The sequence below is a fragment of the Chroicocephalus ridibundus genome, chromosome 8, assembly GCF_963924245.1.
Source record: "Chroicocephalus ridibundus chromosome 8, bChrRid1.1, whole genome shotgun sequence".
In the NCBI taxonomy this organism is placed as follows: domain Eukaryota; kingdom Metazoa; phylum Chordata; class Aves; order Charadriiformes; family Laridae; genus Chroicocephalus; species Chroicocephalus ridibundus.
In genome coordinates, this window is record NC_086291.1 from 45907975 (window position 1) to 45926693 (window position 18719).

The 18719-nt window shown below is 38.9% G+C and overlaps 2 protein-coding genes across 20 annotated transcripts in view; one reads left to right on the forward strand and one right to left on the reverse strand.

Moving 5' to 3' along the window:
- BFAR (bifunctional apoptosis regulator) overlaps positions 1-12033 on the reverse strand; it is a 28321-nt gene extending 16288 nt beyond the window's left edge. For 2 of the 16 annotated variants that reach the window (XR_010072355.1, XR_010072356.1), the window contains exons 1-8: positions 7045-7344; positions 5691-6021; positions 4640-4841; positions 4098-4267; positions 3311-3455; positions 2889-3059; positions 2194-2396; positions 962-1286 (exon numbers count right to left, since the gene is read on the reverse strand). Coding sequence is in view for 14 of the 16 variants with exons in the window: in XM_063345038.1 (XP_063201108.1) it covers positions 1094-1286; positions 2194-2396; positions 2889-3059; positions 3311-3455; positions 4098-4267; positions 4640-4841; positions 5691-5956 (1350 nt within the window). In the remaining 2 variants the exon portion in view is untranslated. The other 14 variants (XM_063345037.1, XM_063345024.1, XM_063345028.1 and 11 more) reach the window with 14 other exon arrangements.
- A 72-nt stretch (positions 12034-12105) lies between these two features.
- The window catches only part of PARN (poly(A)-specific ribonuclease), a 60167-nt gene continuing 53553 nt past the window's right edge, over positions 12106-18719 (forward strand). For 2 of the 4 annotated variants that reach the window (XM_063345020.1, XM_063345019.1), the window contains exons 1-9: positions 12118-12184; positions 12529-12606; positions 13481-13560; positions 15397-15464; positions 15559-15640; positions 16386-16446; positions 17159-17324; positions 17538-17603; positions 18416-18454. In XM_063345020.1, coding sequence (XP_063201090.1) covers positions 15403-15464; positions 15559-15640; positions 16386-16446; positions 17159-17324; positions 17538-17603; positions 18416-18454 — 476 coding nt within the window. In that variant the 5' untranslated portion in view covers positions 12118-12184; positions 12529-12606; positions 13481-13560; positions 15397-15402. Of the gene's footprint in view, positions 12198-12528; positions 12607-13480; positions 13561-15396; positions 15465-15558; positions 15641-16385; positions 16447-17158; positions 17325-17537; positions 17604-18415; positions 18455-18719 lie in introns of all 4 variants that reach the window. The other 2 variants (XM_063345021.1, XM_063345022.1) reach the window with 2 other exon arrangements.

Consider the following 18719-nt stretch of genomic DNA (forward strand, 5'->3'; position numbering starts at 1 on the left):
AACAAGTTTGCACAAGTCAAAGCTAATGACAAGTACTTCAATATAAAAAAAAAAAAAAAATAACACTTCTTTAGGAAGGATGAAATTTTCAAAAAAGATCTTTAATCTTTAAAAATATTCATAGGCAACTTTAAAGTTCATATTAATGATACAAATGAAAAAAAACAAACACCAACACAAACCAATGTTGAATGCAAGGCGACAAAACTCTTGAAAAATCCAACTTCTGCTTCAGTCAAAAACCATACATTAATAAATGGCAACCCGGTGTACACAAAATAACCTTGCTCACAGATCTAGATACACACATTATATTGCAGTAAGATGTAATTACAGTGTCAGGCCACTTTTCCAAAACAACCCTTTTTAAGAGAGAACCCTGAATGTAAGAATTAGCAAAAGACATCAGGAGGAGAGCATTAAAGAAGCCATTGATGAAGTCTAACTGATCTGAATAAAAAATCTGAATGGCAATCGCCACATCTTCCAAAAGACAAGAAAACTCAAGCAGTCTTTGCCTTCAACAGCAGGCATTTTACAACAAACTCTACTCCGAGACTGTGTATTGACAGTCACAACTTTACACGTAAAGCAGACTGAAAACACTGAAGTCCTTTCAATATCAAGCCTACCCAGGAAGAGCTTTCCTTTGGCAAACTTAAGTTGAAGAACACATTGCTGGTATGACATGCTAAGTTAAAAAAAAAAGAGTTCAAAAAAAAAAGTAAGAATCACTGTAGCTGTTCAGAAGACATTGATTTTAAGGCAGGCTTGAAAATAATCAGAATGCTCAAGACAGAATAGCGAAATTTGATTTGATCAAAAATAGGGTGACATGACTGTGTAAGTTTTACATAGCTAAATCAGGAATGTAATTTTTTTTTTTTTTAAATAGAAAATTCTTTTTGGATAATAGAGCCCATCCTCAGATTTGGAATCAGCTAGCTTAAGAGTAACTTACCTTAAGGCTTTTTTGTATGTTCAAGTTAACATAATCCACCACTTTCACTGCCACATACATAAAGAAGAAAAGCAAAACTTATTTCCAATGTCCATTTTTGGAAGCTAAACAGCTCAGAAGTTCCAATGCCAGTCACTGCACTTGTGTCTCCAGACGCCTTACTTCTTTAACCACAAGATCAATGTTTATAATTGGGTTAAAGTACAAGGCCCAGTAAAACAAACAATTACAGACAAACTGAGGAATAAAAGGCCAAAAAATGGCAACAAAAAGACCCTGGGTTGAGACTTTCCAGAAATGTCTCCACATTCTGTGAGGAATAGTCCTGTGAAAAAGGAAAGGGAGAGGCTTAGAGGAACTTCTCATTTTGTTTTACCCGTACTATGAAAAGCTAATATGTGCTGCAGCTTCAAATTATTTAAGCCTTTACTCAGGTACCTGTAAAACACCATTTTGCACTCCAGAAAAACTTCCTTAAAAATACAGTAATACTAGATATTACATGAGGAAGCATTAAGTCAATTTATTCAGACCACAAAGCACAGCAAGTTAAAGTGGTCAAATTCCAGATTTGTCATAGATTATTTCCATGTACCCTGTTCTCTTTTGAAGATGTTCTGCCCCCTAGCCGCTGGCAGAGAAAGTGAAAACCCAGTATACACTAAACAAGAATTTTTCCTATGCAAGTTCTAAAAACTGTAAAGGATCACAGCGATTATGAAGTAATATTAATAGGCTTGAATTAAGGCTAAAGCAGTAACTGAAAACAGCAATTCTGGTCACCTATCAGAAATAATATCAATCTAACTAAACTTATTTACGATCCTGAGGACTCATCATTTAATAACTATATTGTAAGCATATCATGACAAAGTTCTTACATATTTAGTTCTCAGCTGACAGCTAATACTAGTTACCATAAAAGTTCATTCTCAAGGTAAGAGTTAATATTTACCCAATGGGTAAGAACATGCTTATTACTGTTCCTGCATTTGCTACATCCGATCAGTAAATCCAGCTACAAGAAACCCTTTCAGGTATTCACAGAAATAAAGATATTCAAGAGTGAGTATTAGTATATGTGCAGATTCAGATCACACGCTCTTATTAACCTCAGAGTTGTAGTTAGACACTGTCATGTCAGTAAGCAACTGTGAAATTATAAGACTGTTACTTTCTATTTATAAGGTGATGTACTTCCTACCCTCTTCAACAAGCTCAGTAAGACTTACTTCAATTCTCTCCTTGACCACAGCCTCCAAAAGGAGAATAATTCCAGAACAGAGAGCAACATCGCGTTTACAATTATAAATCTCGATGTCCAGTAGTGCACATCCAGCCAATCCCAAGCAAATTCAGCTATCAACTGGTATGGCAAAAATAAATACTTCACAATGAATTCTCTCCACTGTTTCCAAGAAGGATCTTTAAGGTCCTGTAAGTTAGGATAAAAAGACTATTAGTCAATTTCCTATTAAACAGGCACAATACTGGCTTATTTCCGCTATTTTATTTGTTATTGTTTTTTCATACATTGAAAGCAGTAATTTATCTTTACTATACTTTCAGGTACATAGTAATTTCCATCACATTAGGATAAAACATCACAGACAGCCAGACCTTACAGTGCCATTTGCTAAAATACAGGTATTTTTGAGTGAACAGTCTTTCTATAGTCATGTGAACTTCAAAAAAAAACAGTTTTGCAGATTTAAAGTCTTAAAAGCCTTAAAATCAATCTTATTAAAGGTAATGGTCACAACACTGGTGATCACATACAACAAAATCAAGGTACCACCTACTTTGTAGGCCTTTTTTTTTTTGTCTTGTAAGGAGATGAAATGGTGAATAATCACATCATGGTTTTATTTAGTCTTAAAATGCTTATAACTAAAGCAATAGCATACTTAATGTTTTGAAAACTTACTAGTAGTTTTGTGAAGATATCTTCATACTTGTCTTCCTGCGTAGGGCAAATTGTGTGGATGAAAGGTAGGAAAGCTTCTGCATAATCAAACAAATATAGGTATAACATACTGAGTCTTGGAGAGCTCTTCAGTGCATACAGGAGAAAGAGTGATTTTCCTGGATTTACTGCCTGAAAGGTATCAAATTATCAAGTTTCAAACAACAAAAAATAAAATGAAAGGGACATGGCAGTTCTTAGATTTTTCTGACAATCATTTTTCAAAGGATCATTTTTCAAATACAACAGTTCGTTAAACCAAGCAGTTTTTACAACGGTATTCCTACTACGTTAACACTCTTCCTGGCTTTAAGAGAATTTTCTTTTAAAGGTAGTATTTTAAAAATACTTAATATACGTGACAGATTTTATATAATATTTACCTTATATTCCCAAAGGTTCTGTGGTGGTTTAACACCTAAAGTTTTCACACATTCCAGTTCCGCCATAATTGCTTTTCTATGGTTACTGTTCTGTATAGTGTAAGGCTCTTTTGTGAAATCCTCCTCTGTCAATGTTAGGAGGAGTCTACAAAAGCAGAAGAATTCAGATGGTAAATAGTGCCTCTTCACCAAAAAGGTATGACTAACAAATTAGCAATTGCATACTGAAACAATAAGCTACTGATAGAAGGTATCAGCTTTTGGATTACATTCCATATCAAGTGTTCTGAATCAACTGCGTCTCAGAGCCTGGGTTTTAAATATCCTTCTTTTCAAGTTTTCTCTTGCCTGCTTTCAGCATGCAAATTTATCAGCTTGTTGGCTGTTACTGAACACAGTTCTTCAGTACTTCACAGACCTAGTCTGGTCTCCTAGAGCTCTTGGGTGGAACGCAACAATGCATATAGCATAGGCATATTTTCACAAGAAAGAAAAGGTGGGAGGGGTGGATAATACATTAGTAGAGTTTTACTTTCAGTATCATTTCAGTCTGTACTGACATTTAAAAAATTTCTTAGAAAATTTTTAGTTAGCTTGTTTAGTATCTACTACTAAAGTTTTCAACTACAAGTGTTAAAAACTTCCCCTAAATTTTATTCTGATACATCAACAGAACGCTCCCACAATGTGGAACGAAGTATGGTCATTTCACCATATACTGTCCCCAATGAATGCTATCCAGTAGTCCAATCAAATGACAGCTGTTCTTGACAATTAGGCCTCTCACCTTCCATTCACTTTCTCCAGTAAAAATCTTTCTTTATAATGTGAAGCCCATGGGCCCAGCTGCTCTAGCCAAAGTATCACTTCCTCAGCAGTCCATTTAGCCACAGGCTTGTGGACAAGATGATCTTCTTCAAATTCTCTGCTACTCCAGTGATATCCAAGTAGAACTACCTATAGGTAGATTTTTAAAAAGAAAAAAAAAAAAAGGAAAAAAAGAAAAAAAAAAGAGATCCTTTACCTGCAGAGCAAATATATTAATGACACAAATAAACACGCATTAAGGGGCTTGACATGTAGAATCTTCCATTTCATGGACCCTAGAATATTCAGGTTATAAGAAAGTATCTTGAAGTTTTACCCAACTTGTCTAACTTCCCTTTGCAATTGTAGTTCCTGCCAGACAACTCTGAATGCTATCTTATTTACTCTGCTCAGCTGAAGTCTTTTCTGTGCTGATGATCTTTTTTATGTGCATGTAATTTAAGTATATTTGATTGCATGCTTAATGAAGTAAATATGAAAAATCAACCAGATGAAACTTACTGCTACACAAGTTAAAGCTGTCAGAACGCCTGAGAAAAACCCTCCTCCTCGAGGATTAATTCTTCCTGTGTTCGGAACTGTAGGGATCTGGTCATTCCCATATTTTTGGAAGGTTGCTAAGCTGCGTGCTACATCACTGTTTTGTTGAATATCTTCTTTTCTTTGTTCAATGGCATCAGAAAATAGCTTTTCAATAACATCCCTAATGGGAAAAATATTTGTCATTGTACTATAACCATTGAGGCTTAACATTCAGAAAAGGGACTAATTTTTGGATATTTGTTTTCCAGCCTCTACTAAAGACTATCATCTTTGAGAGGAAACATTAGTTATTAATACTTAGTAAAGTTAAATCACGTACTTCCACGTAACATTTTCCTTAGCTTCTAAAGATAGAGGGAGTTAAAATATCACATTAAAGAAAACTAAATCCTTATTTCTTATGTAAAACTAGAATTGCGTGTACTACTGGCAAGCCTTGACTATCCAAAAACGCTAAGCAGAATACAACATAAAACCCTAGCATCAATCCTACCATCTATTTATTAATATATTATTAACCTCAGATAAAGTATTATTAACACAAGAACTTATGGGTAATTCAAGACAGCAAATTGATATTTCTAGTTTTGTTCTGCAATAAGATCACATTTCTTCCTATAAATAATTCCTATTACAGAAATAATTACACAATTATCAAAGATCCTTCTAACTTAGAATTATTAGGAAACAACCAGTTGTATTAAAAGATGCAAGTGTCTCAATACTAAAAAAGGATCCCTCCTCTCCATCCCCCAAAAAATTCAAAGAGGAAAAAAAAACCCAACGAAACAAAACCCAAAACAAAACCAACCAACCCACCCCTTAGTTCCATGCATAAAAACGTGCTCGAGCACTTCAGTACAAGGGCAGAACATGAAAGACTGCAGGATTTAAACGTCCTTGCGACGTTCAGATTACTAATAAACTATGAAAATCTGCATCAAACTCAAGAAACCAGACAACAAATTTTGGTGGGTTTGGAAATCCAAAAATGGCATAATAGACTCACCTGAGGAGGATGTTGACTTTGGGGAATCCTTCCCATTTTTCTCTGCATTCGGGGCATTCATTCTTCTTGGACGATGCCCACCACAAGGCTAGGCAATGTCTACAGAAACTATGCCCACAGTTCAGGGTGGTGGGATTGACCAGAATGTCGTAACAGCAGTGGCAAAGGAACTCACTAACTGATATCTGACGACCGATCTCAGGAGGAGCATGTGTTTCAACTTTTGCCCTCTCCGTTTCACTTTGTAAAGTCTCATCTTCTTCCATTTTCTTTTATGCCTAATGCACACAGAAAGCTCTCTCAGATCTTCAAACCATGCAAGGCATTACTTCTGCAAAGCAATAAGATAAACCTCATTAAGAAAAAAGTTACTATAGAAGTTTAGAATTGCAAGCAGTATAATTTATTATTGTAATTCTTTTGTCACTCTGATGGTTTTAAACTTTTTAACTAACTTAGCTCTCCCCAAAATGAAACACGACCTTCTACTTTTTCAATGACACATTCATTGCAAACTACAATCAAACCCAGACTGTAGATGTAAACAGCTGGGCTCAATCTTCCTGGATTTTCTTTTCCTGTGTTACATAACACATGAAAGTGAAACGAAAAAACTCACTGTTTCAGATGACTTTTAACAGTATCTTTAATCAAGGTTTTACTAAAAGAGACTAATCAAAAGAACTATCATTAGAAAATACCATCAGAGAATACAAAAATAAAACACCAGTATGATGTAATGACGTAATTTACTCCATCACCATTCTTTTCAAGCATATGGCATGAAATATTACTAACAAAGGATATGCTTCAGAATTATAAGGGATTGATCTGCTTGCCATCTCAGTGAAGGACTGAACTCCATATTGTATTAACTTTACTGGTAGTTACTCTTTGCTAGTATTTCAGAAAATGGGCAAGTGAGAAGAGTTTAAGATTGTTCTATGTTTACCAAAAAATATAAACCTATTTGCTTGATGTTCCTACTATATTCTCTCAGATTCCACATCTAGTTTCTTAAGAAAGACAGTGATCCAGATCACTTATCACTCACGGTATGTTAGAAGCTATCAAAAACTATACAATTTTCTCCTCAGACACTAGCAACCCAAAATACACTCTCTGCCATGTGGCTCCTCCTTACTACTAAGTTACCATCTTTCCATCCAGATCAAGCACAAAGAGGTAAGCATGCAAGCTGGTAATGAATTTTAAAAAAAAAAAAAAATAGAAGCAGTATAGAAATACAAACCGATAGTCCAACTAGGATCCTTAGACTGCTTACAAACATGCCATTTTCCAGCAAAGCAATGATTGTTGACTTTCTAAGAGACAAACCTGAAACATCACTTACAAAAGGAGAAATAAAACCAAGGTTTTGCACCTACGAACATTCTTCTAGCTTTCCTGTGAGAGAGGCAACAGGATTTCTGCGGGCAGAAAAATATTTCACCTCTCAGTCTTGGCACCAATTAAGAGAAGGGTCAGAAGCAGAAAGCTCCTCTCCTGCCTCCTCTTTCCGACTTCAGCCCGCGCCCTCCCCGCGCACCGGGGGTCTGGGCCTGCAGCGCACGGCGGTCGTTCCCCCCACCCAGCCAGGCAGGGCCCATCTCGGAGCCACCACCAGCACCTCCCTCCCTGCTCCCGAGGGGCGCCCGGCCACACACCTCCCTTCCGGCACCCCCATCCGCCCCCTCCCGAGCCACCGCCGGCTACAGGGCCCGCCGCCCGGCCGCCTCCCCGCCGCTTCCGCCCCGCGGCCGCGCCCGGGCCCCGCCGGGCGGGGAAGGCCGCGCAACTCCCGCGGCTCCCGGTAACGGCGGGTGGGCTCCCTCAGGGCCGGGGGACACTCGGCTCCAGCGGCGCCCCCCTCCCCGGGGGAGACTGGGGTCCCAGGCGCTGCGGGGCCGGAACATGAGAAGGGGAGGCGCGGCCTGTGCGCGCAGAGCCCGCTCCCTCTCCGTCCGTCAGCGTTGTATTGCAAAGCTTTTAAAATCGCCGGACAGGAGCACTAACACACTCACGTTCTTCTGAACACGCTCACTTCCATATTGGTGAGAACTGAGCTGCGTTTGCCGAATGCGCGTCTGCACCCCCGGGTCACCTTCCCTCGCAGGACTCGCTCAAGGCTGGCGTTACAGGCCAGGAGCTGCGGGTCCAGCCTCACAAGTAACCTCGATGGTAGATGCTGGCTTGACCGCAACGGTAACGCCACTGCACCAGGCTGGCTCGCACAGAGCCTATTTTTACCACATGAGAGTATACCTATATATACACACATTCACAATTATTTATATCAGCCTCTGTTCCCTTACTGTATTTCCTTTTGACTAGAGTCCAAAGAAAATCGAATGATTTTTTAAAGTACTGTTGAGATGTATTTTTTTCCACCGTGCAACATAGTGACATTTTCTTAAAGATTTTGTTCTTGTTCCAGTTTGATACAAGCTACAATTCCAGTTCAAATGACATGAGTTACCAAAACCAAGTAACTAACTTTGCAATTATTCCAGCCTATTTCAATAAAGAAAATAATAGTATCTCATTGTTTCCTCTCCCATATTATTCAGATTTCTCCAGAGAACAATTATTACTGTGCAGACACATACATAGCTCTTGGTTTTGTTTGTTTGGGTTGGGGTTTTGTTTTGTGGTTTTTTTTGTTTTTTTTTTTTTTTTGCTTTAGAACTATCCTAATCAGATTTATGGGACAGAAAAACATATAGCTGGAAAGTTCATCAACTGTTTGAGCAATGATCCAGTATTTGTATATCACACTTCCATACTTAGTTGTTTTATGTAACAGTTATTGCTTCTTTACTCGCATGTGCAGTTCTGTTAGCAAGCCTGCAGTATTATTGCTCAGATCCATTTGTGACAAAACAATCAAGATCCAATTCTGGCCTTCTTTAAAGTAATACATTAAAGGTACTAGACAAATTTCCTACTGACGTGGAATAAACAGGCATTTATGCTGAAGTGTACATGCCATTTCAAGATTTTTTTTTAAACACAAGATTCTAGCTATAACAGTTCAGGGATCACAGGAATGTTTTCAGCTTTACCCAAATACAAACTAAAACTCCACTAGCAGCACACAAGAAGCATTGACAAGCAGGTAAATCAGTACAAGTTAGCTTCCAAGGCTTACTTTATGAAAAGATCTACCAACCAGCACATACTTAATTTTATCTGTAGTTTTAGTTAAATATTTGAAGTTAAGTCCCAATCAGCACATCCTTAAACTACCCTAGCATAAAAGTATTAAACCTCTCCTAGATCACAAGAAGTTCATCTAGATCTGCCTTAGGACATGCGAGGTGAAAACGTGGTCCAGAATATTTAGGCCTTGTTCTAGAATCTAGATTTTTACTACTACTTTTTTTGGTGTGTTTTTACTTAGCTTCACATTTGATGTTCAGTAAAGTAACAGAAGGTACTAAAGTGTTTGATACAGACTGCGCTGCAGATTTATGTGATGTTGTGGAAATGTAGCCTTTTTGTTCTAGTTTATAAAACTCATGTACAAAAAAAAGCAACACAGTCTTGTAACTATCTGTTTGTATTGCTCTCTTCTAAGAATATCCAGCAGTTTGGGAAGCAGGCAACCCTTTCTGGCGTCATAGAAAAAATGACAGATTTGAAGAACTCTTATTACAAATTACATATTAATAAGCACAGTTGCTTTAATATATGCATGTAAGAGAACTAAACAGGTACTTAATTAATTAGGCAAATATGTTATCTTATGAAATTAAACAAAAGTGAAGATGTATGCCCTCTGAAGCATGCTGCTCTTAGCAGTTTGTTATGGTTTGAGAAACACACAACAATTTATTGTCATTTAGACAACTATTCAATCATCTGATGAACCCTCCCCACCCAGGAATGGGAATCAGGGAAAAAATCAAGGAAAACCGAGAGTTGAAATATAAACAGATTTAATAGACTAAGACTAGATAATGAATATTAATAACACTAAAGAACCAATATTGATCCCAATACCAATATAAAATATAGAAGGATTATACTCAGCCAATTCTATCAGTAGGAAGCTGTGCACTCCCGGCAGCGGACAGCAAATGCCAGACACTGCAAGCACTACGCCTTAGGGAGGAAGGGAAGGGCTCAGGGCTCCGGCACCAGGGCAAGAAGTTCTCAGGATGGCAGCCATCAAGGAAGAGAGAGAGAACTTCGCAGCAGACTTTCTAATTTATATTGAATGTGATGTTCATGGTATGAAATAATCCTGTTGGCCAGCTTGGGTCAAGTGCCCAGGTCTTGCTCCTCCTCATGCCTGCACCTGGCGAGCTCAAAAACACTGAGACCTTGAAACCCACATCCCATAGCTGGCTATAAAGTAAATATTTTCACAAATTCAGACACTAGAGTCTTCTAAAAGTGCACTTTTCCCAAGCATTAGAAGATAAATTGGCCCCGTATCGCTCAAACCATGACAATTGCAAGAACAAAACTAATTAAGGAAAACTACACAATAACAGGGATCAAAACTTGAGTAAATATCATGAGAGTTCTAAATTCTTCTTAACACATAATAGCAGTTCCTTTTTATTGCAATATATTATATACAAGAAAACAGTAAAGAGGAGACTATTCCTAAAGAGGAACAAAGCCAGAGAATGAGGCACCTGGGCTGTCAACTGCACCATCAAAAATCAGATTTTTCTCCAAACCAGATCTTCTCGGAAAGCAAAGTACTCCCATCTATCCAAGCTATAGGGACACTAGCAATGACAGCTGCAAATGCAAACAGGAGTTATCTAGTAGTTTTTGAAAAAAGAAATCAACCCAAAAAAGCAACACAAAAGTAAATCTGAGTGGATTACCTGGACATTAGACTTTTAAAGAGAAAAGATGTCTAGTCAGAACAGTAGTTCTGACTACTATCAACTAGACAGAAATTGGTTGAGACGGGTAATTGTCCTAATTCAGCAGAGTACTTTGCTGTTATTGTCAGAAATTACTTTTTATCCTATATGCAAGGCATATTTCCAAGATGATGTCACCACAAAAAATAACAGAGCATACAGTACTATATACAAGGTAAAACTGTATTAACTCATAGTGTAGATTATTGCCCCACATAAGTATTTTTGGAGCTATCATCAGAGTCAATACTAACTATAATTGTGCTGATTTAGTCCCACTATTCAAGTTCCTTATACTTTTTCTCCTTCCAAATTAAAAATAACTTTTTTAATAACTAAAACAAAAACCCAATAGATTCACCTTTGTTTCAATTTTTCCTTCTAAACATGAAATAATACATACATGTTGTAGTAGAAAACATCTAATCTGCAACACATAATACTTCAATTCCTAAAACAGCCATCAACCACTTTAAAGTGCCATGAGCACTTTAGAAACTGCAGGAGCATTTCTTAAAAAATAGAGGAGTAAACTGAAAATTTTAGGCTTCATCCAGTTTACTGCAGAGTAGAAAAATCTCTACTACTATTTTAACTAGCCTCTTACTGCACACCATTTAATCATAGAGATGCACGTAGAACAAATTGCTTGTATCAAAAAGGCAAAACTTTGAAGAAGTTGAAATCTTGAAGAATCTTTAAAGGCTCTCTCCACCCACTCCTGCATAATTCTGTATCTTCTGCTTAATGCAGAGGTTACCTCACTATTTAGGGAGGATTTTCTTGTTTTTGTTCTGCTGGAATTCTGGAAAAGATTCTTCATCTGTTGTGTGAACTGTAAAGCTGCAGCACACATGCTAAACTCCATTCTTGCCCACAACTTCTGCTTTCTGCTCTTGTGCAACACCTTATCTCTTGTCGCCCACAGCAGAGGTGCGGGGACAACTTCCTGGGCGTTGAGCTTTGTTTATGGTTATTCTACGGTAACGTGTGAAAGTGGCTTTATCATCTTAACAGGAAGACAAAGTGTTCTTCCGTAACACTTCAAGCCTACCAGTTCCTCCGGGCTTAATGAGACATCACTAAGGCATAATCATCAGTAGCTCTCCACTGTCCTCCTGGTGTCTCCTCAGCAAATCCCCACCCCTCCTTTCTTGCTGGCGCTAATTCTGCCTGCCCGGTCTGAAAGGCAGAGCCCGTGTTTCCAACAGCCGCCACGTTTCAAGACACCTCACAGAAAAGCAGCTGTGTCAGGACCCCGCTGGCGGGCGGCTAAGGGGCCCTTTGCAGGCCTAGCGGTCCGCTGCAGCGGCGGCAGCGGGCATCCTGCCTTTCGCACGTAGGCGGACGGGCCTTCCCTCGGGGAGCGGTTCCTCAGCCGCCGCGCCCAGGCGGGGTGGGCCCGGGGCCGTGCGAAGGCGCGACCGCCCGCCCCGCTGAGGGACCCGGCACCGCCCCGGGAGAACATGGCGGCCGCCCCGCCCGCCGCCTCCGGGCGCTCACGTGGGCGCTCACGTGCAGCGGGGCGGGAGGGGCGGTTTCCGGAAGCGCTCGGCGGAGGCTGCGGGTGGCGCGCGGCTGGGCTGGTGCGGGTGCGGGATGGAGGTGATCAGGAGCAGTGAGTGACCAGCCGCCTCTCCGCGCTGCGCCCCGCGGGGGACGCCCCGGTGTCCCGGCTTCCCTTCCCCAGGCTGGCGGCAGGGTCCGGCCTCAGCCTCTCCTTCCTCAGGGGAGAACGGGGTCCCCGCGCCTGTGAGGGACGGCGCTGAGTGGGGGAGGCGCGGCGGGCGGGCCCGCGCCCCAAGGCCGAGGGAGCGGCGGGCAGGCCCCGGGGCGGCAGGGCCCACCGGCCCCGACACCAGCCCCGGGCCCGCTGTCGCCTGAGGGGTGGTGGGCTGCGGTGGGAAGTCGCTAGTGGTCTCAGGTGTGTTTTGCCCCTATACCCGCAGATTTTAAGGATAACCTAAGCAAAGTTCGTGAAGCCATCGAAGAGTCGGACTTCCTGGCCATTGATGGGGAGTTTTCAGGTACAGTCGCGCCGGTTCTGTGGTTGTGAACTGTGGGCGATGTCTGTGTGGGGTGCCAGGTGTGCTCGTGTGACGTGTCTCAGTGTTGGCTTGAAAAAGCTAAAACTAGGGCTACCACAAAGTGATTAAACCACTTATTATATGTGCGATAACAAGGTTTTGGTCAACTAAAGGTACGTGTCATACTCATGCTGCTTCTATTTCCTCCCCACAGTAATCTTTTAACATGTTAATTGATTTTCAGCCGTAGCTCAGGGGAAAAAAAATAAGATTTTATGTGTGTCATGAAAGCAAGAGATTGGGATAAATAAGGGAAGCCCTGCAAGTGTTTGGACAGGGAAAGACCGCAGCAAGAACTTCTACGTTTGTAAAATCCAGAGGGTCCATGCATCAGAGGCGCCTTAATATGTGCTTTAGCTTTGAAATACAGAATTCAGTCAACCGTGAAACAGAAATGTGATCAAGATTAGGTTTTGTTAGATGTGGTGCATATGAAAATACAGTTGTTGTTATGTATTGCTTAAGGTGACTAAGTCAATAAAACTATGGTCAGCACTCTTCCGATTTTTAATTTGACTTTGAGCCTGCATTGTGTTGCAAAGACCCATCAATATTTTGTCACTGGTAGATCTTTTCATGTTACTGTCATGTTGAATAGGAATCAGAGCAGCAGAGCCTTACTGCTAGAACACTGCCATTAAACTGTGTGGCTTTTATGTGAATGCGCATACTTTTATGCAGTAGAAAATCTTTCTCAACAGAAATAACCTTAACGTGTACTTTAAGTGAAAACATTTTTCTTAAATTAGCAGTTGTTGCATTTGTTTGCTTAATTTTGAAAAGCTTACCCAAAGCAAAAATAATACTTTTTCAGGGATCAGTGATGGGCCTTCTGTTAGTGCATTAACCAATGGCTTTGACACTCCAGAAGAAAGGTATCAGAAACTTAAAAAGGTAAAGTGTTTACTTTAACTAAAATCAAAATGCTGGAAGAAGCTTACAACTCCTTAGTTCAGAATGGAGACAATGTAGGGAAATATGACAGAGGTCTGTAAAACTGAGTTACATAGAGCAGATGGGGATTGTTTCTTTCATTGTCTCTACAAACGCAAAAATTGGGGAGTATTGCATTAAACTTGCAGAAGTCATGGTCAGGACAGACAGACATGATTCCTCACGCAAGAGTTAGTAGATGTGTAGAACTTGTTAAAGGATGTTGAGAGTGTTAAAATCTATCTGTTCAAAGAGGGACTGGGTAAGAGATTCAGTGATAGAAAAACTACATTAGGACTAGGATTCTTCCCAAACTACCTCCGCTGCCAGCAAGTGCTGTCCCTAACAAAACTTAAATGCCAGCTGCCACCACCACCTCTGTTTTTCCTCAGCACACATGAAAAAAAAGGGGCCTGGAAGGTGTGGAAGAAGTTTTGAAAAATAGCCAAATGACCACAGGAGACAACATATGGTGTGTGAGGGTCAAAGGTCAAAACTGGGGTGTTATAGTTTTGGTGTTTGGTTTTGTTGTGGGTTTGTTTGGCGCTTTTTTTCCATAAAAGAAAAGAATCGGAAAAAATAAATGCTAAGCATCTTGACACCTGCTGTTTCCTGAAGTGTCTAAGGAGTAGATAAACACTGTTTACTAATATTCTGTTAAGAGACGTTGCAGGATGAGGGAATTACTGGTTAGTGCTCCTACTGAGAAACCAGGACAGCAAATGGCAAAAACTGTGGAGGAGGCTGTAGCTAAAAAAAGACACCACAAAAGGCAAAAAACCCCCAGCAACCCCAAACGCTAAAGGAGACAATAAAAGTAGAGACCAGTCTCTGAAGAGCATCCAAGAAGCTAGATGGTGCTATATTCTGTTCATCTGGCTGAATACGAGCCTTTGAGAGCTTCAGGGTAGCTGATGATTCAGGCTCTGTAGGCACAGTCAGTATCTTGCTCGCTGTAAGAGACCTGGTGTATCAGAAGCCAGCACCAAATTCTTTGTTGTCACCTTCTTAAAACTTGACTTTTACCCACTAATAAATTGACTATTGATATTTTTGATCTTTGTACTTGAAGATAAGATAAGAGGACTAATTTTCTATGTCCTGTTGGCACTCATTTTTTCCCTATGATAGAATTGAATAATCCTATGTCTTCTTTGTGTTTAAAATGGGTGTTTGGCCCTCAGGAGGAGCAAATCTTTCAATAAGACCACAATGCTTGTTTATTTTCTCATTCACTTGCAGTGGTGTTAAAAACCTTTCCAATATTGATCCAACAATAGTGAAATACTAGAGGACGTGATGATAAAGTGCCTAGTAACTATGCTGGTACTTTTGTCATGTTATCCACATGGATTAGAAGAATATTAAATGTATTATTACATGTATTTGAAAACTATATCCAGCCAGTGTCCCTCAGGGCCTGCTCCTACACTATGGGGAATATAAGTGAACGTTGAGAAGGAGACTGACAGCTGCTTTAGATGCGGCATCTCATGTGTGTGAGCAACAGGTGGACAGAGATGGCACTTCCCTCAGTTCTTGGTTGTTTACGGGATGGAAGTGCATACTACAAATCATCTTTGGGTAACAGTAACATGATTAAATGAGGATGAGAGCTAGTTGAAAAACTCTGGTGTATTTACTTCAAAATTACCAACAGAACAAATGTTGGTTAAGAAGATTCAAATTTGCTTAATTTTGAAGCACAGAGAAATCATATTTATCATCGGTACACCCTGGTTATCTTTAAATGTGTACAATTTTTATTCTAATGCAAAGTTTTCCTTTCCTTTCCAGCATTCCATGGACTTTTTGCTCTTTCAGTTTGGCCTTTGCACTTTTAAATATGATCAAACAGAAGAAAAGTATGTTATTCTCTTATTCCTTGTTTTCTTAATTGAGGAATTTATGAAGTAATATTGATAAGCTGTATTGACATGCAACTCATCTTTTTCACAGGTATATAATGAAGTCATTTAATTTCTATATTTTTCCAAAACCCTTTAACAGAAGTTCACCAGATATCAAGTTTGTCTGTCAGGTTAGTAGAAAAACAAGTTTGATTTTGTTTGGTTAAAGTATACCTGCAGCAAACATTTAAAAAATATTTCCAGGAAAACTCTGCATCATTATAGAGGGAGAAGTGGTTGGTTCTTTTGACAGCTTAAAAGGCAGATAGATGTAAGTTTCTGGTTTTTTTGTTTTTGTTTTTTTTTCTCGTAGAAAAATAAGCATCAGTTAGGAACAGGGCCTAAAAATGAACTTTAAGGGAGTACCTTCGACTTCAGCTTTTAAATCTTGTTACACATTACATTATGTGGTTTCTGGAATCAGAGATAATATTCCAAACCTGGCAAGATGATTCTTTTTGTTTCTTTTTTTTTTTTTTCCCCTTTCTTGTCTGGCTTCCTGCTGCCTTGGTTTTTCTGTTTGATCTTTTATTTCCATCTGCATATCTCACTTTTGCTGCTTCCCAGGCTATTGCCAGAATTTTTCTGATCTCAGATTTGTTCTCCTGAACCGCATTTTGCTTTCTTTAGTTTCCTCTTTCCACATAGCTCATTCTTTCATCTTTATGCCTTTGGTGTATTTATTGTTCTTGTACTTTATGGAAGTTGAAATCAAATAACGAAAATAGCATAGCCTAAACTCACTGTGGCTTCTTTAGGGTCACAAACTTGGTTGCCCTTGACTTTGGACTTAGTAGAAGTGTAAAAATAACTGGATTAATCTTTTTATGCCACAGATATTCTTGCCAATAGTAAACTTATTTTCTTTTGTTGCAGAGTTCAAGTATAGATTTTTTAGCAAACCAAGGATTTGATTTTAATAAAGTTTTTCGCAATGGTGAGTTCTTTTTTTTTCTTTCTTTCAATGTCTACAAAACTTATGATGACATCTTTCTTTGTTTTCTCCAAAAAGAAAAAGGCAGCCATTCGTGATACTCTCTTAACACATAATGAAGTTCTTAGAATTATTCTTATCTGATCTACAGCTGTGCTGATAGTTACTCCCTTTCCAAAAATTCATTGTATAGATTCAAAAGAATAGAATTCCTATTTAGATAAGTGCTTGGTGGTTTATATTTGTTTGGTGGGTAGAGTTTAAATGGATACAGTAACAAGTTGTGTAGCTGTGTAACGGATCAGTAGTAACATTTTAGAAAAGGTATCAGTGTGTTGTAATAGGTGCTGCTGCAGTCTGTTATTGAGGTGATGCAGACAGCAAGGAAGAGGAGTACTAAGTATTTTTGTGACTGTGATCTACAGCTCTGCAGTCCTCGGGCTCATGCCTTATGTAAGATGAGGCATACAGCTCTTAAAAGGCCAATGGTGCCAGCTAATCTGGTGTGTGCTAGAAGGAAGCTTGTATAGGCACAGATAAAGAATGGGGTCTAGAACAGATGACTGAAATGGAAGGATATGTTTTGAACCATCAGGGATGTAACACTGGAAAATGCTTGGTTAGTAATAAGTCTTTGTTAAATCATACATTCCTAATTTGTCTCTAATTATGATGAGCTTTTAAATGTCTCTTCTTTTTTTTTTTTTCATCTTAGGAATTCCGTATTTAAATCAGGAAGAAGAAAGACATCTAAGGGAACAGTATGACGAAAAACGTTCTCAGGCCAATGGTGCAGGATCTCTAGCATACACTTCTCCTAATGCCACAAAGTGTCCTGTGACAATTCCTGAAGATCAGAAAAAATTCATTGAGAAAGTAGTGTAAGTAAAATTGTTTAATATCCTCTATGTTGTTGAAACTAAACCATAAAGAATAGTGGCATGCTCATCTGTTGGAGCTATTTTTATTAGTTCAGTAGCTGTGAAATAGTTATCTTTTTGTTATGAAGTTTTTTTTTTGGTCTTTTGGGGAGAGCTATAAACATTGTAAAAAGAAAACAGTAGCTATAGAAGCAAATGATCTATTTCTTCCAGGGAACAGATAGAAGACTTATTAAAGAATGAAGAAAATGAAAGTTTGGAACTGGAGCCATGTACAGGGTCAGTTTCTGAAATTACATGTCTTCTAAAAAAAATTATTTATTTTGGCTGTATGGAATTAGGGGAGTGACAAGGAAGGATATCTTTACTTATGTGAACCATAGCATTATCTACATTTGACTGATCTCTGAAGGTTGAGGAAACGTGGTAACTTACGTGGATGTCATACTCTGCTTTATGAGCCATGACTTGTGCTTGTAGTGACAACATACTTCAGTATAGCCAAGAAGTGTCTTGCATATGTGAACCTCCTTTTGCTGTAGCTGAAGTGTTCTGTAAGCCTTGGATATGCATTTTATAAATAAATTCCTCAAATCTCTTGAGCTATCAGTTACTCATAGTTGGCACTGTGTATTGAAACCGTTTTTAGTGGGTCTTCTTCTCAAAGTCTATTTAGCTTTGGAGCCCAGATGTTTGGAGAGTACGGTTATTTAAAAAATAATTTTAAAAATTGAATTCAGAAATACTAGAACATTGTGATGCTGGGGGTAAGGTAGCATCACTGTATCTTTATTCAGTAATCGTGACTACAGAATATTTGCTTATGAGAAAGTATGTGGGTAACTCCCACATATTTACCGCATTTACCAGGTGTACCTAGTACATATTTACCAGGTGTAAATGCCTTACAGCTCGGCAACTGAACATCAGAATTCAGTAAAACCCTTCCAAGCCTATAGGTTCTGTTAGCAGTGACTTATGCTTTAAAAATCTTTCTACAAATGAACATTGAGCCAGCTTTAACTGAACATTATTACTTTGTAACACTTCTGTAAGTGGAGTGTTAGTAACACAATGTCTTTTGATTTTAGATTTCAGAGGAAATTAATTTATCAGACCTTGAGCTGGAAGTAAGTTACTGGTAATACTGCCTTACTGTATATTTTTAGTATTTCTGATAAGAAATCTGGGTAAGATCTGATCTACTTAACCTCAGAGGTGATTAATTTAGAGGTTTTTTTTTCCTTTAAGAGAAGACTTTTATAATGTTCTGAAGATAAACTGCATTAAACTGGTTTGTGATGTTTCATTTGAATATTTTAAAGCTTCATATAAGTTTTATCATTCCTATCTAAAATCTGTGAATAGAACAGCACAGCCTAGAAATATGTAACA